The 25,549-nt window shown below is 44.4% G+C and overlaps 1 protein-coding gene across 3 annotated transcripts in view; it reads left to right on the top strand.

Moving 5' to 3' along the window:
- Positions 1–25,549, top strand: part of col4a4 (collagen, type IV, alpha 4) — an 82,654-nt gene that overhangs the window by 23,110 nt on the left and 33,995 nt on the right. For all 3 annotated transcript variants that reach the window (XM_075472727.1, XM_075472728.1, XM_075472729.1), the window contains 12 exons: positions 17,875–18,009; positions 18,772–18,816; positions 18,902–19,018; positions 19,158–19,226; positions 19,306–19,341; positions 19,505–19,567; positions 20,626–20,661; positions 21,677–21,718; positions 22,257–22,337; positions 24,804–24,848; positions 24,990–25,052; positions 25,164–25,208. In XM_075472727.1, coding sequence (XP_075328842.1) covers positions 17,875–18,009; positions 18,772–18,816; positions 18,902–19,018; positions 19,158–19,226; positions 19,306–19,341; positions 19,505–19,567; positions 20,626–20,661; positions 21,677–21,718; positions 22,257–22,337; positions 24,804–24,848; positions 24,990–25,052; positions 25,164–25,208 — 777 coding nt within the window. The remainder of the gene's footprint in view (positions 1–17,874; positions 18,010–18,771; positions 18,817–18,901; positions 19,019–19,157; positions 19,227–19,305; positions 19,342–19,504; positions 19,568–20,625; positions 20,662–21,676; positions 21,719–22,256; positions 22,338–24,803; positions 24,849–24,989; positions 25,053–25,163; positions 25,209–25,549) is intronic.

A 25,549-nucleotide genomic window follows, 5' to 3' on the forward strand; every position in this document is an offset into this window, starting at 1 on the left:
TGATTATACAGCCACGTTACAGTCATTATACAGCCACGTTACAGCCACGTTACAGTCATTATACAGCCACGTTACAGCCACGTTACAGCCACTATACAGCCATGTAACAGCCACGTTACTGCCACGTTGCTGCCACGTTACTGCCACGTTACAGTCATTATACAGCCATGTAACAGCCATGTAACAGCCACGTTACAGCCACGTTACAGCCACGTTACAGCCACGTTACAGTCATTATACAGCCATGTAACAGCCACGTTACAGCCACGTTGCTGCCACGTTACTGCCACGTTACAGTCATTATACAGCCATGTAACAGCCACGTTACAGCCACGTTACAGCCACGTTACAGCCACGTTGCTGCCACGTTGCTGCCACGTTACTGCCACGTTACAGCCACGTTACAGTCATTATACAGCCACGTTACAGCCACGTTACAGCCACGTTGCTGCCACGTTACAGCCACGTTACAGCCACGTTACAGTCATTATACAGCCACGTTACAGTCATTATACAGCCACGTTACAGCCACGTTACAGTCATTATACAGCCACGTTACAGTCATTATACAGCCACGTTACAGCCACGTTACAGTCATTATACAGCCACGTTACAGCCACGTTACAGTCATTATACAGCCACGTTACAGTCATTATACAGCCACGTTACAGTCATTATACAGCCATGTAACAGCCACGTTACAGCCACGTTACAGCCACGTTACAGCCACGTTACAGTCATTATACAGCCATGTAACAGCCACGTTGCTGCCACGTTGCTGCCACGTTACTGCCACGTTACAGTCATTATACAGCCATGTAACAGCCACGTTACAGCCACGTTGCTGCCACGTTACAGCCACGTTACAGCCACGTTAGTCATTATACAGCCATGTAACAGCCACGTTACAGCCACGTTGCTGCCACGTTACTGCCACGTTACAGCCATGTAACAGCCATGTAACAGCCACGTTACAGCCACGTTGCTGCCACGTTGCTGCCACGTTGCTGCCACGTTACTGCCACGTTACAGCCACGTTACAGTCATTATACAGCCACGTTACAGCCACGTTGCTGCCACGTTACTGCCACGTTACAGCCACGTTACAGTCATTATACAGCCACGTTACAGTCATTATACAGCCACGTTACAGCCACGTTACAGTGATTATACAGCCACGTTACAGCCACGTTACAGTGATTATACAGCCACGTTACAGTCATTATACAGCCACGTTACAGCCACGTTACAGTCATTATACAGCCACGTTACAGCCACGTTACAGCCACTATACAGCCATGTAACAGCCACGTTACTGCCACGTTGCTGCCACGTTACTGCCACGTTACAGTCATTATACAGCCATGTAACAGCCATGTAACAGCCACGTTACAGCCACGTTACAGCCACGTTACAGCCACGTTACAGTCATTATACAGCCATGTAACAGCCACGTTACAGCCACGTTGCTGCCACGTTACTGCCACGTTACAGTCATTATACAGCCATGTAACAGCCACGTTACAGCCACGTTACAGCCACGTTACAGCCACGTTGCTGCCACGTTGCTGCCACGTTACTGCCACGTTACAGCCACGTTACAGTCATTATACAGCCACGTTACAGCCACGTTACAGCCACGTTGCTGCCACGTTACAGCCACGTTACAGCCACGTTACAGTCATTATACAGCCACGTTACAGTCATTATACAGCCACGTTACAGCCACGTTACAGTCATTATACAGCCACGTTACAGTCATTATACAGCCACGTTACAGCCACGTTACAGTCATTATACAGCCACGTTACAGCCACGTTACAGTCATTATACAGCCACGTTACAGTCATTATACAGCCACGTTACAGTCATTATACAGCCACGTTACTGCCAAGTTACAGCCACGTTACAGTCATTATACAGCCATGTAACAGCCACGTTACAGCCACGTTGCTGCCACGTTGCTGCCACGTTGCTGCCAAGTTGCTGCCACGTTGCTGCCACGTTGCTGCCACGTTGCTGCCACGTTACAGCCACGTTACAGTCATTATACTGCCATGTTACAGCCACGTTACAGCCACGTTACAACCACGTTGCTGCCACGTTACAGCCACGTTACAGCCATTATACAGCCATGTAACAGCCACGTTACAACCACGTTGCTGCCACGTTACAGCCACGTTACAGCCATTATACAGCCATGTAACAGCCACGTTACAGCCACGTTACAGCCACGTTACTGCCACGTTACAGTCATTATACAGCCATGTAACAGCCACGTTACAGCCACGTTACAGCCACGTTACAGTCATTATACAGCCATGTAACAGCCACGTTACAGCCACGTTGCTGCCACGTTACTTCCACGTTACAGTCATTATACAGCCATGTAACAGCCACGTTACAGCCACGTTACAGCCACGTTGCTGCCACGTTGCTGCCACGTTACAGCCACGTTGCTGCCACGTTACAGCCACGTTACAGCCACGTTACAGCCACGTTACAGCCACGTTGCTGCCACGTTACTGCCACGTTACAGCCACGTTACAGTCATTATACAGCCACGTTACAGCCACATTACAGTCATTATACAGCCACGTTACAGTCATTATACAGCCATGTTACAGCCACGTTACAGTCATTATACAGCCACGTTACAGCCACGTTACAGTCATTATACAGCCACGTTACAGCCACGTTACAGTCATTATACAGCCATGTAACAGCCACGTTGCTGCCACGTTGCTGCCACGTTACTGCCACGTTACAGTCATTATACAGCCATGTAACAGCCACGTTACAGCCACGTTACAGCCACGTTACAGCCACGTTGCTGCCACGTTACTGCCACGTTACAGCCACGTTGCTGCCACGTTACTGCCACGTTACAGCCACGTTACAGTCATTATACAGCCACGTTACAGTCATTATACAGCCACGTTACAGCCACATTACAGTCATTATACAGCCACGTTACAGTCATTATACAGCCACGTTACAATCACGTTACAGCCACGTTACAGTCATTCTACAGCCATGTTACAGCCACGTTACAGCCACGATACAGCCATTATACAGCCACGTTACAGCCACGTTACAGTCATTATACAGCCACGTTACAGCCACGTTGCTGCCACATTACTGTCACGTTACAGCCACGTTACAGTCATTATACAGCCACGTTACAGCCACGTTAAAGCCAAGTTACAGCCACGTTACAGTCATTATACAGCCACGTTACAGCCACGTTACAGTCATTATACAGCCATGTAACAGCCACGTTACAGTCATTATACAGCCATGTTACAGTCATTATACAGCCATGTAACAGCCATGTAACAGCCACGTTACAGCCACGTTACAGTCATTATACTGCCATGTTACAGCCACGTTGCAGTCATTATACAGCCATGTTACAGCCACGTTACAGCCACGTTACAGCCATTATACAGCCACGTTACAGCCACGTTACAGCCAAGTTACAGCCACGTTACAGTCATTATACAGCCATGTAACAGCCACGTTACAGCCACCTTACAGTCATTATACAGCCACGTTACAGCCACGTTAGTCATTATACAGCCATGTTACAGCCACGTTACAGTCATTATACAGCCATGTTACAGCCACGTTACAGCCACGATACAGCCATTATACAGCCATGTAACAGCCATGTAACAGCCACGTTACAGCCATGTAACAGCCATGTTACAACCACATTACAGCTATGTTACAGCCACTTTGCAGCCACTTTTCAGCCACGTTACGGCCACGTTACCGCAGCCCTTTTAGAGACAGCCGTTCCACTTCCTATTCGCCCCATTATAAAAAATTTGGCCGCAGTTCAGTTGAGTTTCTCTGGGGGCGCTGGCGAGCGAGTGCAGAATGACCATTTTCCATAGGGCTGGCGCTAATAACTCAAAAAATGTCCCCGCTAGCGGCTGAAACCTGAAAATAATACTGTGATTTCTGACAGAGGGATGTGGATTTATATTGAAAGTACAATAACCTGGGAGTTATAGCTTTCTGTTTTCTTACAGGTCTGGCATTTGCGAGTCAGTATCAGCTAGCATCTAGCTAACGGAATCTGAAGAACGCACGGCAGATTACGACCGGCTGCTTTACGGCACTCGTCCACTGTGCCAGAGTGCTAACCTGTAGCTGCTAACAACAACCAAAGCTAAACCAGAGGCTATTCAGAGAGCATGTAAAAGGGCTGTGCTGAAATCTGTAACTATTTGAGCTAACACCTCTCTGCTAGCTCAGCGCTAGGACTGACCATGCCGTAAAGTGATGCCACATGCGTGACGTCACTCGGGATGCAATACTGACAATAAAGGTGTATTTTAAACAAATCTAGTGAGTCTAAAAAATCAAACCAAGTGCCGTTTGAAAGGATAATTTATCCTGCCTTTAGGAAAATTAAAATGAAAAAATATAAAAAATTATATCCAAAGCAATGGCTGGATCTAAGGTGGATTTCATAGTACCACCATAGAGTTCGGCGTGCTCTGCACTGCTTCGTTGGCGCCCCTAGAGTGCAGTACCACCCAGAAATAGCCGCCAGTTTTCCCTCTCCTCATAATAGAGACTCTCTGACGTTACTGCCAAGTTACCGCCTTGTTACAGCCATTATACAGCCATGTTACAGACATGTTACAGCCGTTATACAGCCACCTTACAGCCATGTTACAGCCATGTTACAGCCACGTTACAGCCACGTTGCTGCCACGTTACTGCCACGTTACTGCCACGTTACTGCCACGTTACAGCCACGTTGCTGCCACGTTGCTGCCACGTTACTGCCACGTTACAGCCACGTTACAGTCATTATACAGCCACGTTGCTGCCACGATACAGCCATTATACAGCCACGTTACAGTCATTATACAGCCATGTAACAGCCATGTTACAACCACGTTACAGCTATGTTACATCCACTTTGCAGCCACTTTTATGCCACGTTACAGCCACGTTACTGCCAAGTTACCGCCTTGTTACAGCCATTATACAGTCATGTTACAGACATGTTACAGCCGTTATACAGCCTTGTTACTGCCATTATACAGCCATTATACAGCCACGTTACAGCCACGTTGCTGCCACGTTGCTGCCACGTTACAGCCACATTACAGTCATTATACAGCCATGTAACAGCCATGTTACAGTCATTATACAGCCATGTAACAGCCATGTTACAGCCATGTTACAGCCACGTTACAGCCACGTTACAGCCACGTTACTGCCACGTTACAGCCACGTTGCAGCCACGTTGCAGCCACGTTGCTGCCACGTTGCTGCCACGTTGCAGCCACGTTACTGCCACGTTACTGCCACGTTACTGCCACGTTACTGCCACGTTACAGCCACGTTACTGCCAAGTTACAGCCACGTTACAACCATATTACAGCCACGTTACAACCAAGTTACAGCCAAGTTACAACCACGTTACAGCCACGTTACAGCCACATTACAACTAAGTTACAACCACGTTACAACCATATTACAGCCACGTTACAACCAAGTTACAACCACGTTACAGCCATGTTACAGTCATTATACAGCCATGTAACAGCCATGTTACAACCACGTTACAGCTATGTTACTGCCACGTTACAGCCACGTTACAGCCACGTTACTGCCACGTTACAGCCATGTTACAGTCATTATACAGCCATATTACAGCCACGTTACAACCAAGTTACAGCCACGTTACAGCCACGGTACAACTATGTTACAACAAAGTTACAGCCACGTTACAACGTTACAACCAAGTTACAACTACGTTACAACAAAGTTACAGCCTTGTTACAACTGTCACAACCACGTTACAATTATGTTACAGCCACGTTACAACTACGTTACAACCTTGTTACAGCCACGTTACAACCTTCTTACAGCCACGTTACAACCTTGTTACAGCCACGTTACAACCAAGTTACAACTATGTTACAACAAAGTTACAGCCTTGTTACAACTGTCACAACCACATTGCAGCCACGTAACTGCCACGTTACGTTACAGCCACGTCACTGCCACGTTACAGCCACGTTACTGCCACGTTACAGTCATTATACAGCCACGTTACAGCCACGTTACAGTCATTATACAGCCATGTTACAGCCACGTTACTGCCACGTTAGTCATTATACAGCCACGTTACAGTCATTATACAGCCACGTTACAGCCACGTTACAGTCATTATACAGCCACGTTACAGTCATTATACAGCCACGTTACAGCCACGTTACAGTCATTATACAGCCACGTTACAGCCACGTTACAGTCATTATACAGCCACGTTACAGTCATTATACAGCCATGTAACAGCCACGTTAGTCATTATACAGCCATGTAACAGCCACGTTACAGCCACGTTACAGTCATTATACAGCCACGTTACAGCCACGTTACAGTCATTATACAGCCATGTAACAGCCACGTTAGTCATTATACAGCCATGTAACAGCCACGTTACAGCCAAGTTACAGCCACGTTACAGTCATCGTACAGCCATGTAACAGCCACGTTAGTCATTATACAGCCACGTTACAGCCACGTTACAGCCAAGTTACAGCCACGTTACAGTCATCGTACAGCCATGTAACAGCCACGTTACAGCCACGTTACAGCCACGTTACAGCCACGTTACAGCCAAGTTACAGCCACGTTACAGCCAAGTTACAGCCACGTTACAGCCAAGTTACAGCCACGTTACAGTCATCGTACAGCCATGTAACAGCCACGTTAGTCATTATACAGCCACGTTACTACCACGTTACAGCCACGTTACAGTCATTATACAGCCATGTTACAGCCATGTTACAACCACGTTACAGCTATGTTACAGCCACATTACAGTCATTACACAGCCATGTAACAGCCATGTTACAGTCATTATACAGCCATGTAACAGCCATGTTACAGGCACGTTACAGTCATTATATAGCCACGTTACAGCCACGTTACAGTCATTATACAGTCATGTAACAGCCATGTTACAACCACGTTACAGCTATGTTACAGCCACTTTGCAGCCACGTTACAGCCACGTTACAGCCACATTACAGTCATTACACAGCCATGTAACAGCCATGTTACAGCCACGTTAGTCATTATACAGCCATGTAACAGCCACGTTACAGCCACGTTAGTCATTATACAGCCATGTAACAGCCATGTTACAGCCACGTTACAGTCACGTTAGTCATTATACAGCCATGTAACAGCCATGTCACAGCCACGTTACAGTCATTACACAGCCACGTTACAGCCACGTTAGTCATTATACAGCCATGTAACAGCCATGTTACAGCCACGTTACAGTCACGTTAGTCATTATACAGCCATGTAACAGCCATGTTACAGCCACATTACAGTCATTACACAGCCATGTAACAGCCACGTTACAGCCACGTTAGTCATTATACAGCCATGTAACAGCCATGTTACAGCCACGTTACAGTCATTATACAGCCATGTAACAGCCACGTTACAGCCACGTTAGTCATTATACAGCCATGTAACAGCCATGTTACAGCCACGTTACAGTCATTATACAGCCACGTTACAGCCACGTTACAGCCATGTAACAGCCATGTTACAGCCACGTTACTACCACGTTACTACCACGTTACAGCCACGTTACAGTCATTATACAGCCACGTTACGGCCACGTTACTGCCACGTTACCGCCTTGTTACAGCCATTATACAGCCACGTTACAGCCTTGTTACAGCCATGTTACAAACATGTTATAGCCGTTATACAGCCATGTTACAGCCACGTTACAGCCGTTATACAGCCTTGTTAAAGGAAAGGAAACAGATGGATGGTACGTGTGTGTCTTTGTGCACATTGTCAGGACCCAGCTGTTTCCTCCAGATGTTGGTGTCCACAGCAGAGTGGGTGAGTTGTGATCCAGATGTTCGAACAGCTGTGAAGCTTTAATGAGGATCAATGGCCTTAATGATTATTTTAGTCTGAGCCATTCAACCGGCTGATGTAGCATCACATGAGAGTCAGTTTGCCATCTCTACAATCAGCTGATCGAGTTAACAACACCAGCGACATGTCAGGCTGTTGTCCAGGCGACAGACCTGAACCCACCTCCTCTGAGTGTGTGTGTTTTTACAGCTGGGGGCAGCAGACAGGCAGAGAGGACTGTGAGTCTGTGTCTGTCTCAGTGATTTCACAGCTGAGCAGCTGCAGAGAAAAGAGGACTAACAGAGATCCCAGTTGTCACATCTCATCACACAGACACAGACACTCAGAGCGCACATGGTTAGGGTGGATAGGAACTGATCAGCCACGTTACTGCCACGTTACTGCCAAGTTACAGCCACGTTACTGCCAAGTTACAGCCACATTACAACCATATTACAGCCACGTTACAACCAAGTTACAGCCAAGTTACAGCCAAGTTACAGCCAAGTTACAACCACGTTACTGCCACGTTACAGCCACATTACAGCCACATTACAACTAAGTTACAACCACGTTACAACCATATTACAGCCACGTTACAACCAAGTTACAACCACGTTACAGCCATGTTACAGTCATTATACAGCCATGTAACAGCCATGTTACAACCACGTTACAGCTATGTTACAGCCACGTCACTGCCACGTTACAGCCACGTTACAGCCACGTTACAGCCACGTTACAACCATATTACAGCCACGTTACAACCAAGTTACAGCCAAGTTACAGCCACGTTACTGCCAAGTTACAGCCACATTACAACCATATTACAGCCACGTTACAACCAAGTTACAGCCAAGTTACAGCCAAGTTACAGCCACGTTACTGCCAAGTTACAGCCACATTACAGCCACATTACAGCCACATTACAACTAAGTTACAACCACGTTACAACCATATTACAGCCACGTTACAACCAAGTTACAACCACGTTACAGTCATTATACAGCCATGTAACAGCCATGTTACAACCACGTTACAGCTATGTTACAGCCACGTCACTGCCACGTTACGTTACAGCCACGTTACTGCCACGTTACAGCCACGTTACAGCCACGTTACTGCCACGTTACAGCCACGTTACAGCCATGTTACAGTCATTATACAGCCATATTACAGCCACGTTACAACCAAGTTACAGCCACGTTACAACTATGTTACAACGTTACAACCAAGTTACAACTACGTTACAACAAAGTTACAGCCTTGTTACAACTGTCACAGCCACGTTACAACTATGTTACAACCTTGTTACAGCCACGTTACAACCTTGTTACAGCCACGTTACAACCAAGTTACAACTATGTTACAACAAAGTTACAGCCTTGTTACAACTGTCACAACCACGTTGCAGCCACGTAACTGCCACGTTACGTTACAGCCACGTCACTGCCACGTTACAGCCACGTTACTGCCACGTTACAGTCATTATACAGCCACGTTACAGCCACGTTACAGCCACGTTACAGCCATGTTACAGCCATGTTACAGCCACGTTACTGCCACGTTACAGTCATTATACAGCCACGTTACAGCCACGTTACAGTCATTATACAGCCACGTTACAGTCATTATACAGCCATGTAACAGCCACGTTAGTCATTATACAGCCATGTAACAGCCACGTTACAGCCACGTTAGTCATTATACAGCCACGTTACAGCCATGTTACAGCCATGTTACAGCCACGTTACTGCCACGTTACAGTCATTATACAGCCACGTTACAGCCACGTTACAGTCATTATACAGCCACGTTACAGTCATTATACAGCCATGTAACAGCCACGTTAGTCATTATACAGCCACGTTACAGCCACGTTACAGTCATCGTACAGCCATGTAACAGCCACGTTAGTCATTATACAGCCATGTAACAGCCACGTTACAGCCACGTTACAGTCATCGTACAGCCATGTAACAGCCACGTTAGTCATTATACAGCCACGTTACAGCCACGTTACTACCACGTTACAGCCACGTTACAGCCAAGTTACTGTCACGTTACGGCCACGTTACTGCCAAGTTACCGCCTTGTTACAGCCATTATACAGCCATGTTACAGAAATGTTACGGCCGTTATATAGCCTTGTTACAGCCATGTTACAGTCGTTATACAGCCTTGTTACAGAAATGTTACAGCCGTTATATAGCCTTGTTACAGCCATGTTACAGTCGTTATACAGCCTTGTTACTGCCGTTATACAGCCTTGTTACTGCCATTATACAGCCACGTTACAGCCACGTTACAGCCACGTTGCTGCCACGTTACAGCCACGTTGCTGCCACGTTACAGCCACGTTGCTGCCACGTTACTGCCATGTTACAGCCACGTTACTGCCACGTTACTGCCACGTTACAGCCATGTAACAGCCACGTTACGGCCACGTTACCGCCACGTTACGGCCACGTTACCGCCTTGTTACAGCCATGTTACAACTATGTTACAGCCATGTTACAACCAAGTCACAACCACGTTGCAGCCACGTTACGTTGCAGCCATGTTACAGCCTTGTTACAGCCACATTAAAACCACGTTACTGCCACGTTACTGCCACACAACTGATCAGGCTTATTGATGGAACTGATCAGGTTTATTGATGGAACTGATCAGGCTTATTGATGGAACTGATCAGGTTTATTGATGGAACTGATCAGGCTTATTGATGGAACTGATCAGGTTTATTGATGGAACTGATCAGGTTTATTGATGGAACTGATCAGGTTTATTGATGGAACTGATCACTCTTATTGATGGAACTGATCACTTTTATTGATGGAACTGATCAGGTTTATTGATGGAACTGATCAGGTTTATTGATGGAACTGATCAGGTTTATTGATGGAACTGATCACTCTTATTGATGGAACTGATCACTTTTATTGATGGAACTGATCAGGCTTATTGATGGCACTGATCACTCTTATTGATGGAACTGATCACTCTTATTGATGGAACTGATCACTTTTATTGATGGAACTGATCAGGCTTATTGATGGCACTGATCACTCTTATTGATGGCACTGATCACACTTATTGATGAACTGATCAATCTTATTGATGGAACTGATCAGGTTTATTGATGGAACTGATCAGGCTTATTGATGGATCTGATCACTCTTATTGATGGAACTGATCAGGTTTATTGATGGATCTGATCACTCTTATTGATGGAACTGATCAGGTTTATTGATGGATCTGATCACTCTTATTGATGGAACTGATCAGGTTTATTGATGGATCTGATCACTCTTATTGATGGAACTGATCACACTTATTGATGGAACTGATCACTCTAATTGATGGAACTGATCAGGCTTATTGATGGAACTGATCACTCTTATTGATGGAACTGATCACTCTTATTGATGGAACTGATCAGGTTTATTGATGGAACTGATCAGGCTTATTGATGGAACTGATCAGGCTTATTGATGGAACTGATCAGTCTTATTGATGGAACTGATCAGGCTTATTGATGGAACTGATCACTCTAATTGATGGAACTGATCACTCTAATTGATGGAACTGATCAGGCTTATTGATGGAACTGATCAGGCTTATTGATGGAACTGATCAGGCTTATTGATGGAACTGATCAGGTTTATTGATGGAACTGATCAGGCTTATTGATGGAACTGATCAGGTTTATTGATGGAACTGATCAGGCTTATTGATGGAACTGATCAGGCTTATTGATGGAACTGATCAGGTTTATTGATGGAACTGATCAGGCTTATTGATGGAACTGATCAGGCTTATTGATGGAACTGATCACTCTAATTGATGGAACTGATCACTCTAATTGATGGAACTGATCAGGCTTATTGATGGAACTGATCAGGCTTATTGATGGAACTGATCAGGCTTATTGATGGAACTGATCAGGTTTATTGATGGAACTGATCAGGCTTATTGATGGAACTGATCAGGTTTATTGATGGAACTGATCAGGCTTATTGATGGAACTGATCAGGCTTATTGATGGAACTGATCAGGCTTATTGATGGAACTGATCAGGTTTATTGATGAACTGATCACACTTATTGATGAACTGATCAGGCTTATTGATGGAACTGATCAGGCTTATTGATGGAACTGATCAGGCTTATTGATGGAACTGATCACACTTATTGATGAACTGATCACTCTTATTGATGGAACTGATCAGGCTTATTGATGGAACTGATCAGGCTTATTGATGGATCTGATCTGGCTTATTGATGAAACTGATCACTCTTATTGATGGAACTGATTAGGCTTATTGATGGAACTGATCAGGCTTATTGATGGAACTGATCAGGTTTATTGATGGAACTGATCACTCTTATTGATCAGACATCAGTGTAATAAAAAGCTAACATTGTCTTCATCAGCAGCTGTTTGACATGTTATTAATAGATTTATTCTGAAAAAGATCAGATATTTAACTTTTTAACGTTAGTTTATTGGTTGAAATGATGATGAATATGAAGAGTAAACATTATTTAGCACCACACCGTTTTAAATAATGAATATTTATAGATGTGTGATGTTTCTAACCTGAACATCAGGTCGTGGGTCACAGACTTCTGTACTCATTAGCTGCAGTGTTGTTAATGTTGTGAGAGGAACCTGCACTTTGTGGCCTATACATACCTGATCCAGGTGACTTCAGAACATTCACCTGCTGCAGATACAAAAACAATGTGAGACAGTCTGCAGGTGGCGGAGGCAAGAAACAAACTGATTGGTTCCACCTCACCTGCCCAGTCCGGACACGCTTTGGTTTTCATGTTCCTGTGAGGCCTCATTACCCTCCAGATATTTCTGCCTCCACACTGAACTGTGGAGTTTGGCTCCTCTGAACTAACGCCCTGAGGTTAGATTAGAGCTGAAGCTACACCCTGTCATATGACAGCGTAACATGCTGCTGATGAAGCAGTTTCAGCTTTAAACTAAAAGGACTTTATGGCAGCCACAAGCAGGGAGGAACAATAAGGAGTTTCAGAGTCTCTGGCTGATGGAGAACTTCTTTGTTCAGAGGAAGTCTGACCAACTATCAGGGCAGTTAGGGCTCAGTGGTTAGAGTCGGAAGGTTGGCAGTTTGATTCCCTCTCTCGCCACTCAAAAAGATTGGTGAAACTGATAGCTGGAGGGGTGTCAGTCCACCTCCCTGCCACGGCAGAGGTGCCCTTGAGCAAGGCACCGTACCCCCATGCTCCCTGGGCGCTGTGATCGGCTGCCCACCGCTCCAGGTTGGCATCTGTCTCTATGAGTGCCCACAGGTGCCGACCTGGAGCGGTTAAAAGCCGAGGAGAAGTTTTGTGTCTATGACAATAAATCTGGTCTTAATCTTAAAGGGACAGTTCGCCTCTTTAAAGGGACAGTTCGCCTCTTTAAAGGGATAGTTCGCCTCTTTTGACATGAAGCTGTATGACATCCCATATCAGCAACATCATTTCTGAACATCTTCTTACCCCCTGCTGCGTCCTGTGAGCAGAGTTCCAGCCTCGTTTTGGTGTTGATGAAGGTAGTCCGGCTAGTTGGCTGGGGTTTAAAAAATAAAGCGTTTTGCTTCTCAGAACAATATGCGTTCAACAGAGTAATACATTTGCATCACAAAATGGTTCTCCAGGAAAAAGTCAGACCTTTCCTTTCCTTTTGTTTCCTTTCCTTTTGTCTCCTTTCCTTTCCTTTCCTTTCCTTTCCTTTTGTTTCCTTTCCTTCTCTTCCCTTTCCTTTCCTTTCCTTTCCTTTCCTTTCCTTTACCTGCTGTGCAGACCGAAGTGCAGACCGAGCAGTCCCCTGCTTCCGAGCAGCAAACAGCGTAACAGGCGCGGCTGTCGGCAGCAGGCAGTGATACGGGAGAGAAAATAGGGCCAAGAGATTGTGAGCTCTGACTTTTTCCTGGAGAACCATTTTGTGATGCAAATGTATTACTCTGTTGAACGCATATTGTTCTGAGAAGCAAAAGGCTTTATTTTTTAAACCCCAGCCAACTAGCCGGACTACCTTCATCAACACCAAAACGAGGCTGGAACTCTGCTCACAGGACGCAGCAGGGGGTAAGAAGATGTTCAGAAATGATGTTGCTGATATGGGATGTTACACAGCTTCATGTCAGAAGAGGCGTACTATCCCTTTAATGTTAAATTGCTAGTGTTTGTGTATTTCTTGTCAGGGCGAAAAAAGGGTATAAAAATCCTTCTTTGAGAATTTTTAACCAAAATGAAGTTAATCTTTAATGATTTCAGTGATTAGATTTAGCTGCTGTCTTCTGTTTTTAATGTGGGACAAAAGGCAACAACCAGGACTTAAAGTGTAATACCCCTGAGGGGCCACTAGGGGCCGGATCCCACCTGTGGAACCTCCACAGTCAGACGGACGGTACTGAAGTGAAGACACACCTGTTGGTTTAGGTGTCTGTCAGCCAGAAGATCGATAACAGTTCATCCTTCTATCTTTCTGATGATGATGATGATGATGTAAAGGATCATTCTGTCTGACTGAGCATCAAACAGTCTGACACCACCTGTTATCCTGTGTCTTTTTTTTATTTTTAAAACTTCCTTTCATTTAAAAATTACACATGAAACATTTCAATATTAGACGCCAGGGTATAAAAGAGGTCACAATAAAATATTCAAGTGTTCACAGATATCAACAGTCTTAATCGCTTTCTGGTTGTTTGAGAATTTAATGGAGGTCATATACTGCCTGAGCTCACCAAGAAAGGCAAGAAAATGTTTTTTTTTCATGAATTTACATTTATGGATATGAAATTTTGCCTTTTTAAAATGATGAGGTTGATAATAAAAGTTATGTTGGCTTTTTCTTTGGATTTGTTATTGTCAGGGAGCCCAAACAATACACTCCAAGATGAATTGAAGTCACCTGTTGTCCTGTGTCACATCGCCCTCATGTGGTCAGACAGCGTCATCACACCTTCCTGCTCTGCCGCCCCCTGCAGGCCACATGTTTTATTACAGCCTCTGTCAGAATAAGCAGTGTTCAGGTGTGTTTGTTCCTTCAGTTTGAGCTCTGCTGCAGCTGGAAACAGCTGCTTCATGGAGGAGGGATGATGTGCATACAGATGTTGGTCGGCCTCTGTTTGTCATAGCTGGATTTAAAAAGAACCTTTTGGGGTCACATGATACTTTATATCTGTGTTGATGCATATCAGTTGGTACAATGGAAATGTTCCTCAGCATAAATGGTTCTTTGGTGTTCTGTGAGGTTCTGTGAGGTTCTGTGAGGTTCTGTGAGGTTCTGTGAGGCTCATTCAGATAGTATCTGACAGGATCTTCAGCACCAGTTTGCTGGTCTCAGCAGTTTCAGAGTTTACGATACTGGTTTGGTCTCTTTTTGTTCCCGTTTGTTTCCATCAGATCATGATAAATGTGATCTGGCTCAGTTCTGTTGTAATGTTGTTCTATGGATTTAGATGTGAAATATTCAGCATTTTCAGACTTACTTTTATCAGGTTTTGTTGGGTTTCATTGAATTACGTTTATGTGACATTTTATCTGGTTCTAACAGTTGTATTGATCAACTTGTTTTTAAATGTTCTGATAGCGGGCTTTTGGGTCATCAGTGATTTTAAATTAACTCGAGGTGTGTTTGTAAAGTTCTGTTTCTGTGGCGTCCTGTTCAGCGAGTCTGGACTTCAGCCCCCTCGCAACCCTGAATAGGATGATGGAAAGATGCTCCTTTAGATCCGTTAAGTTCTGCTGAATGCGAACCAGTTAGTATAGTTTTATGTCAGAAAGGTAGAGTTGTGTGAGGAAAATAGTGAAGGAAGTGTCAGATGAGGCAGTAAAGTCCAGTCAGTGGATTTGGATTAGAAGAGGCAATAGCAGCTGGGGGCCAGCAGGGGGAGCACTTAGGGTAAACAGACTTTTGGAAGAGGCAAAGAAGAAGTTCACGATATATAAGTGGAGGGTGTGGCCCATGTAAGCCTTTTGAAACCAGGCGGCCATTTTAGGTGAGTTGGCCTGTGTCGCTTTGTTTTTGCTGGCATTTTTAGTGATTGTAGGACTGTTTAGGTGAGTTTGTCTGTCTATACTTTCATTACACCCTACCCGAACCAGGGTTTGAATCCCATTCAAGTCAATTCTTATTGAATAATTATGATTACAATTAATTGAATTCCAATTGGCTTGAATTGGACTTTATTATCTAAGTGCCTTGAGATGACATTTGTTGTATTTGGCGCTATATAAATAAAAATGAATTGAATTTAATTGAATTCCTACTTATCTTTACCTCTTCTATTTCTACCCCCGACATGGCAGTATAATGACTGTAACGTGGCTGTAACGTGGCTGTTACATGGCAGTATAATGGCTGTAACGTGGCTGTAACATGACAGTAATGTGGTAGCAACGTGGCTGTAACGTGGCTGTATAATGACTGTAACATGGCTGTATAATGGCTGTATCGTGGCTGTAACATGGCTGTAACATGGCTGTATAATGGCTGTAACGTGGCTGTAACGTGGCTGTAACGTGGCAGTAACGTGGCAGCAACGTGGCAGCAACGTGGCTGTAACGTGGCTGTAACGTGGCTGTTACATGGCTGTATAATGACTGTAACGTGGCTGTAACGTGGCTGTAACATGGCAGTATAATGACTGTAACGTGGCTGTAACGTGGCTGTTACATGGCAGTATAATGACTGTAACGTGGCTGTAACGTGGCTGTTACATGGCAGTATAATGGCTGTAACGTGGCTGTAACGTGACAGTAATGTGGCAGCAACGTGGCTGTAACGTGGCTGTAACGTGGCTGTATAATGACTGTAACGTGGCTGTAACGTGGCTGTAACATGGCTGTAACATGGCTGTATAATGGCTGTAACGTGGCTGTAACGTGGCTGTAACATGGCTGTATAATGACTGTAACGTGGCTGTAACATGGCTGTATAATGACTGTAACGTGGCTGTAACGTGGCTGTAACATGGCTGTAACATGGCTGTATAATGGCTGTAACGTGGCTGTAACGTGGCTGTAACATGGCTGTATAATGACTGTAACGTGGCTGTAACATGGCAGTATAATGACTGTAACGTGGCTGTAACGTGGCTGTTACATGGCAGTATAATGACTGTAACGTGGCTGTAACATGGCAGTATAATGGCTGTAACGTGGCTGTAACGTGACAGTAATGTGGCAGCAACGTGGCTGTAACGTGGCTGTAACGTGGCTGTAACATGGCAGTATAATGACTGTAACGTGGCTGTAACGTGGCTGTAACATGGCTGTATAATGACTGTAACGTGGCTGTATAATGACTGTAACGTGGCTGTAACGTGGCTGTAACGGCCTGTTTTATAGTGTTTTGTTAGTTTTTAACTGCTTTAATTGAATTAGTTTAAGTCAGGTTAGTGAAGGTTGTATCAAATTCTGTCCGGTTCTATCCAGTTTTACTAGTCTGTAAGGTTCTGTCGTGTTCATCAGTCTCTTTATCTGAATTTATTAGTTCCAGAAGGTCTCTCTCATCACATTCTTACAGATTCTGTTCATTCCTCTCTGGTCTTATGATCTTATGTTAACAAGTTCTGCTCAGCTCAGTTAAGTTCTGTTTGTTTCCATCGGGTCCAGTCAGGCTCCACCAAGTCGACTTAAGGGTCTCAATCCAATCATATTTGTTTCTGCCGGGTTCTGTGATGATCTGCGTCAATAGAATAAGTTCTAATGTTCCACAGCCTATTCTGTCAGCTTCTGTTGGAGATTAGGATGTTGGGGTTCTTGGTTTTTGGAGGTTCTCCATGTGTTTGATCAAATTTCTTCTCTTTTTTATGTTCTGATGGGTCTTGTCAGGTTCTGTCCAGGTTCTGTCGGGTTCTTCTTTATTGCAGCATTTTCTGTAAAGTTCTCATCTTCTAACGGTGATTGCACTCTGCAGGGACCTCCAGGTTTTCTGGGTCAGCAGGGCCCTCAGGGGCCCCGGGGATTTCCAGGCCCTCAGGGACTTCAAGGACAGAAGGGCCAGAGAGGAGATGAGGGGCCAACAGGAGCTCCTGGACTTAAAGGCGATGTTGTGAGTAAATCTGTTTCTGTTTAAAGCCAAGATGGCCAACACTCTCTTGTGTTTGCTGGTCTCAACCAATCACAGCTCTCTGAGTTGTCACATGCCGTCTAATAATCAGATTATTGGCTAAAGTACAATCAGACTGAGTTATTAAGGGTAATTCTCCTTGGATATGTGGCGGTGAATGAATGGGATCAGAGGCACAAAGCGTGTCATACCCCGGTATGATAGGTGGCGCTGTACCCATTCCAGCTGTTGCTAATAGAGCCACTTCCTGTTGACCTCTTCAGCACCAACAACAACAACAAACTCAGGCATTGGAGAAAGATGGAGAACGCAGAGCCAGATGAAGCTACGTCCCTCTACATTTGCTCTGTGATGAGCTGCTTGTTGCACAAACTCGATGCCCAACGGAGCATTCTCCATCGCGTTGTTTGTTTCTTTCTGACGGCGACAACAACAGGAATATCGTCTCCTTTGACTTCCGGGTCACGACCCCAGGAAAACATCTGGAGCATGCGCAGAACGCAAAGTCTGATTCACCACGAGCTTCAGCGTCTACAAGCAGGTTTAGAGTGACTTTCAGCCCAGTTATCTCGGGGTCTGAATCCGATCCAATCCAGTTCTTAGTCAGATTAAGGTGTCTACATGCACTTAATAACTCAGTCTGATTGTAATTTAGCCAATAATCCGATCCTTTCAGGATGTTCCATGTGACCCCATTGACTGGAACACCTTAACGTTCGGCTTCTTTTCTGTTTGTGGTTTCAGGGAACCATCAGCGTTAAAGGTTTCCCGGGTTTGGACGGAGTCCCGGTAAGAAGTCACCGCCTCTGTCACCGTCTGGATTCTGATTGGTCCTGCAGAGAAGCCCTGACTTCACATCTGTTTGTGTGTTCAGGGTCACCCGGGACCTGCTGGAGGGCCTGGTCTTCCAGGTCTGGATGGGTGTAATGGAACCAGAGGAGACAGGGGATATCCCGGGCTGGCAGGAGAACAAGGATCTGATGGAGAACCGGTAAAAAACCTTAGTAACAAACAGAAGTCGATTTTAAAAAATGGAAAATTTTAGTTGGAGTCATGGCTCCAACTAAAAAAAAAGAGCTCTTTTGAAGTTTATGGGAGTATTGGTAGTCTTAGTATGATGTCATCACCAGGGTCCACCAGGACCAAAGGGATATCCCGGAGATCCATCGGTGACCATCATACAGTACCCCGGAGTTCCTGTAAGTACAGCTAAACTGCAGCAGGTGAGCATCAGCATGTGGGAAACATGAGGCTAATCTCAGTGTTTGTGACCCACAGGGGGACGCTGGGCCCGGTGGACTTCCTGGTCTGCAGGTGAGTGAACAACACAGACGGAGGTTTTCAGCTTCCCTTTTCCTTTGGTGGTCAAACAGTCTCCCATCCCCGTTTGGTGACTCACATGATGCCTGAGAAAGTGGCCCACTTTCTCATTAATGGTTTTGGTGGTTCTGCTTTAGTTCTTTCTGTTTGTTTACAGGGTGAACAGGGTCTTCCAGGTCCGGTGGGAGCGTTCGGTCCTCAAGGGCAGGACGGGGTCAATGTGAGTCACGACAAACCAGAAACACACGTCATATTGCTATGATTGAGTTTAAGTTGTTCACAGTTACATGATTATGAATGTTTGAACATGCTTATAAACTGAGAGCAGCCTGAACATGAATATAACCCTAAACCTAACCCTAACCCTCACCAGCCACAACATTAAAACCACTGACAAGCAAAGGGGGTGACATCGGGCCTCATGCAACAACCGTTCGTACGCACAGATTTGTTCTTAAATCGTGCGTACGAGTGATTTAAGAGAATTTGAGCATTCACCAATCTTTTCGTATTTTACGTTTTCTTTCAGGTACGAACAGAATTTACGAGTGATCCAGAGCTGTCGTAGGAGTTCCCTAAAATAGTCCGCACGATTTTTTATTTTTTTTTTAAGCCATTTTCATATCAAACCATTTTGTCTTTATTTCGGTGACATTACGAACTACAGGTGACACAGAATTAACAGCACTCGTTATAACTTCCCATTTCTTGGCTTTAGCAGGTCCCGTAATTCCACTGCTGACTGCTAAAAATGACAGATTTTCCTTTCTGGATCTCTGAAAGCAGAACTTCAGTCTCAGAGCCCGTAAAGTTGTTCTTTTTGCGCCTTGATGCCATTCTCATGACTCAACACTCAACACTTCCTGGCACAGGAGAGAGGAAGCACAGCCTTATATGGTATCATTTAGGCGTGGAGTATGCAAATCTACTATCCTCGTGCACTTAAATTCATCATTTACGCAGGTCGTTTACACACTTTTTCCCAAGTTAAGAGCGTTTGTTGAATCTGACGTGGCGTGTTCGTACGAGACCTTCGTACGAAAAAAGTGAGAGAAATTTAGAATAAAAATACGAAAATGTTCTTGCATGAGGCCCATTGTTCTCCTAGGAAAAGCTGCATCCTGGTACTCAGATGTGACTCTGACAGTAAAGAACAAGAGTCTGAGGTGTTCACCCGTCCTCCAAACTCAACAGATACTGCGTGGAACCGGCCCAGTGACAGCATCGTATGTCCTGCTGCTGGTAAAATGTGCTGATTCATGTTCTGCTTTGTTTCAGGGTGTGCCCGGTCAGCCTGGTTTGAGAGGTCCACCTGTAAGTAAATATGACTGTAATACTGTTCAGGAAGTGGGCTTTAAAGTTAATTCAGTTCGCTGATTCTTTCTGTAAGTGATTCAATCAAAAAGTTGTGCAGTGAAACATAATTTAATGAACCAAAATGGTCGAAATTGAGTAAAGATGTGAGTACAGGGACCATCAGAACCATCATTGTATCAGTTACTGTGAGAATGCTTTAAGGCATTCTCATTATTAAGTTCCTGTTTCTCTTTATCATTATTATTCCGCGTGTTTTCGGCACCTAACTACTTCTGCATACTTTCAGCTATTTCTACAATATTGGTATCAAAACGTTCAGCTCTTTCAGCACATTCCTGCCATAATCTTTGGTGTTTTTAAGATATTCAACTTTTATTCAAATTTTCCCGTCATTCAAATGAATGGAAACTACTTTCAGCTCTTCCAAATCATCTCCCTCTTTCCAACCTAACTACTTCTGCATGCTTTCAGCTAGAGACACCATTCAAACTTTAAATGGGTCACAAGACATTCAGCTATCACCAATTGTTTCAGCTTTTTCAAATCTTCAGCCAATTTTGAAATATGACAGTTTAAAAAACATGAACATTTTGCACCTTCTTGGTTTTTATGAATGAGCACACAGTTGAGTGCATGCTGATAAGTTTAAAATTTTTCAGGTTTTTTCAAACAAATTCCTCTAACTTTCATACAGTTTAACTTAGAGAAACTAATTATACCTTAAGATGTAGGAAAATTGTCCTCTTTCAGCCAATGTAACTACTAAAGAGCTCACATTTACAGAATGTCAGCTATGAGCCTTGAACCGAGATCAACCTCTCAAATTCTCTGACTAACTCCAATGTTAAATTTGGTAGTACACAACAATCACAAAATTCCTTCAACCAATACTTTGGCAACAGTTTTTACTGCTAAAATTTTCACTATTTTCAGCTTTTTTAGCATGGTCAGCTATCCCCATTCAGCTCTTTCTAGTTGAAATCTCACAGGTGCTGATGTCTGTGTGTTTCAGGGGGAAAGAGGTCGATCCCTGCCCGGACTGAAAGGAGACGAGGTAAGAATACCACGGTACGCTGAGGCGCTGTGGCTTCCCTGTGGCCACGCCCCCTCAGTGACATCAGAGTCAGAAAATGGCTCGATCAGAGGAGCTGTTCAATGGTTTTGTGCCTGAATTGGCCCCTGGTGGTTAGATCCCTGCTCTGTACAGCGGGCACATATGTGGACCCGTGAAGCAGCCTCAGAACCACATGGTGGAGGCATCAAAGTGTAAACCAGAATAAGTTGCAGGTGACCAGAAACGGGTTCTGCCAGAGAGAATGTTTCCACATTAATCCCATAAACGTGATTCCTGGTGAATTTTAGGGGAACAAACGGACAGATTGCATCATAACTGATGACATTCAGGTCAGTGCATCACTGAACTACAGGTGTGAAGTACCGACTTCACTTCATCCACTTTATTTATTTAGGAGAACCCCAGAATTCCTTCGTCTAAAGTCGAGTGAGAAACAAAGACCGGCCTCTCTCAGGTCTTCTTCTTCAGAATGAGGTTCTGATGACAGATTAACCTCGGTGCTCTGTGTGATCCACAGGGAGAACAGGGTCCCGACGGGCCCCCGGGGCCCTCTGAGTACGTCAACCCACCGGAGGACCTGTACATCAAAGGGGATAAGGTGGGTGAGACCATTTTATTCTGCCAGTTCTGCTGTTAAACTGTACGGGTTCTGTTGTGGTTCTGCCGTTAAACTGTACGGGTTCTGCTGTTAAACTGTACGGGTTCTGCTGCGGTTCTGCCGTTAAACTGTACGGGTTCTGTTGTGGTTCTGCCGTTAAACTGTACGGGTTCTGCTGTTAAACTGTACGGGTTCTGTTGCGGTTCTGCCGTTAAACTGTACGGGTTCTGTTGTGGTTCTGCCGTTAAACTGTACGGGTTCTGCTGTTAAACTGTACGGGTTCTGCTGCGGTTCTGCCGTTAAACTGTACGGGTTCTGCTGCGGTTCTACTGTTAAACTGTACGGGTTCTGCTGTGGTTCTGCCGTTAAACTGTACGGGTTCTGCTGTTAAACTGTACGGGTTCTGCTGCGGTTCTGCCGTTAAACTGTACGGGTTCTGCCGTTAAACTGTACGGGTTCTGTTGTGGTTCTGCCGTTAAACTGTACGGGTTCTGCTGTTAAACTGTACGGGTTCTGCTGCGGTTCTGCCGTTAAACTGTACGGGTTCTGCTGTTAAACTGTATGGGTTCTGCTGCGGTTCTGCCGTTAAACTGTACGGGTTCTGCCGTTAAACTGTGCGGGTTCTGCCGTTAAACTGTACGGGTTCTGCTGCGGTTCTACTGTTAAACTGTACGGGTTCTGCTGTGGTTCTGCCGTTAAACTGTACGGGTTCTGCCGTTAAACTGTACGGGTTCTGCTGTGGTTCTGCCGTTAAACTGTACGGGTTCTGCCGTTAAACTGTACGGGTTCTGCTGCGGTTCTGCTGTTAAACTGTACGGGTTCTGCTGTTAAACTGTACGGGTTCTGCTGCGGTTCTGCTGCTTTGCTACAGTTCAAATCATTTATGTTCTTTTGATTCTAATCTTGTTGGTTCTAGAGCTGAACTAGTTTAATCTGTGGTCCAAATGTTGGACTCTGTTGGGGCTTTAGCTTCTTATGACTGGTTCTATTGGTCCCGTTTGTCACTTTAATTTGTTTCTGTAATTTGAAACTTTGCCATTTGTTTTTGTGGTTCTAATTTTGGATCAGAGATTTGGTCCTTTTGATCCTAATGTTTGGTTCTGTTTCCTTCAGTGCTGAGCGTTTGGTTCTGATATGAGGTTCTAAGCATTTGTTAACAGGGTTCTAATGTTTGATCATAATGGGGAGTTTAAAAGACGGCCATATTGGTTCCAATGTTCTAATATTGGGTTCTAACTTTAGTGTTTAGGGATATATTTAAGGATTCTTTTCCTTTGGTTCTGACATTTGGCTCTAATATTGGGTTCTAAGATGGAGGTCAAATATCGGGTCTTAGTTTTAATAATAGATCCCAGCTTTGGTTCCTTTTCTTGGGTTCCACTTTGAGGAATGCAAACTCTTCATGCTGAGTTCTGTTGGTTCTTTGTTATGTGACATCCTAACATTTGTTTCCTTCGGTTCTGATGTGCTGTCAGTAGAACGTGTTCTTTGGGTCGTAATGTTGGGTTTGGTGTTTTACACATGCTGAGCTGCTGAAAGGAGCGGTTCTAATGTTGGACTCTGATATTCTTTTCATCATTTCCTCGGTTCAGATGGTGGCAATGCTAAGCTCTATGGTTCTAACGTGAGGTTCTAAGATTCTGGTTTGGATCTGTTGATTCCGTCATTTGCTTCTAATGAGTTTGAAGTTGTTTTTTTTTTAGTTAGTTATTTGTTTATTTGGGACAGGATTCTGCATATTAATAAACATACGATGTAAATATGCCAGATTTAGCTCCAAGGCTAATTTCCATCTGCAGTCCTGCTGTTCACACTAAAATCAAGAAAAGGCAAAGACAGAAACAGGAAACAAGAAAACAAAACGTTCAACATTCCATATCACTTAACCACATCACAAGATATACAACAAATGACCTGTTATGGTACGAATACCATACCGAAAAACCATATCCACACAATTTTGTCGCACAGTAGTTTCAGACATTAAAATGCATCTGATTGGCAAATAATGTTTTACCCTCCTATACAAGTATACATTTATTAAAGTGCATTTATCCTAAAGTGCTATTTTTAAAGTGCACGGAATAAAGTGCCAACTAATTTTAAGAATTACAGATTACTACCAATTTATTTTTAGTATTGCATGTTAAATAAAACTAGCCTTCATGTTTACAGTCCTGGTTATCTGTAAGCCATGTTTTTAGTTGTTTCTTATAAGCTACCTATGTTGAGTTTTCCCTTATGGCCAACGGAACTGTGTTCCATGTAGAGCAACCAAAGACTGATAGGACCTTCTGTGCAAATGCCGTTCTCCTAAACTGTACCTCACAGTTTCTTTCGGTTCTAATCTTATTTTTTTTAAGTGTCTTTGTTGGGTTCTAATCTGTTTAGTGTACAGCTGGGTTCTAATTTTTGTGTCCATTGGTTCTAAGGCTGGGTTCTGATGTGATACTCTTACATTTTCAGGGTAATCCAGGCATTAAAGGAGTACCTGGACCTCAGGGAAGTCCGGTAAGTTTTGTCTGATCAAACCTTCCAGAGACCGGGTTCTCCTGAATGTGGGGTTCTGCTCAGAGTTTAGATTTGTAGGTTCTGTACCGATGAATCAGAATGTCTCAGGTGGATCTGATGAGGCGGTTTTTGTGGTTTCAGGGTCTGGATGCGCCTCCTGGGATCAAAGGAGAAAAGGGGATAGTGGGATTCGTTGGAGACCGAGTAAGTTCTGCTGATTGGTTCCACAGAAGCTCGTCGGGTTCCAGTTTTTAACTTTCAGGTTTCTGATGGCGTCGGCCTTCTTTTCAGCCGCTGTTGTGTTTTTGGTTTCAGGGTTTTTCAGGTCGATCCGGTCAGACTGGAAGGACGGGCAACAAGGTGAGTGAAACCACAAACTGGTTCCCGTTAGGGTTGCAAAGGGGTGGAAAATTTCATTTTCATTTTCATTTTCAAAAATGCCAGTAGGGGGCGTTGTCTCAATAGCCATGCAGTAAGCAGTGTGCTCTGTACATGTGAATGAGGCGTGGCATCTGTATGTTTTAGTCAAGATTATGCTAAAATATACTTTCCTCAACTATATTTAAGTTCCCGAGAAGAGTCAACCTTCAATTTTGAAAATTCCCAGTTTATTCGCATAAATTCACGTTAATTCCCTTAAATTCCCACCAAAAAGTTTCCGTCTTTGAAAATTTGGGGAATTTTGCAACCCTAGTTCCCGT

This window comes from Odontesthes bonariensis, chromosome 9 (assembly GCF_027942865.1).
Source record: "Odontesthes bonariensis isolate fOdoBon6 chromosome 9, fOdoBon6.hap1, whole genome shotgun sequence".
Taxonomy (NCBI): Eukaryota; Metazoa; Chordata; class Actinopteri; order Atheriniformes; family Atherinopsidae; genus Odontesthes; species Odontesthes bonariensis.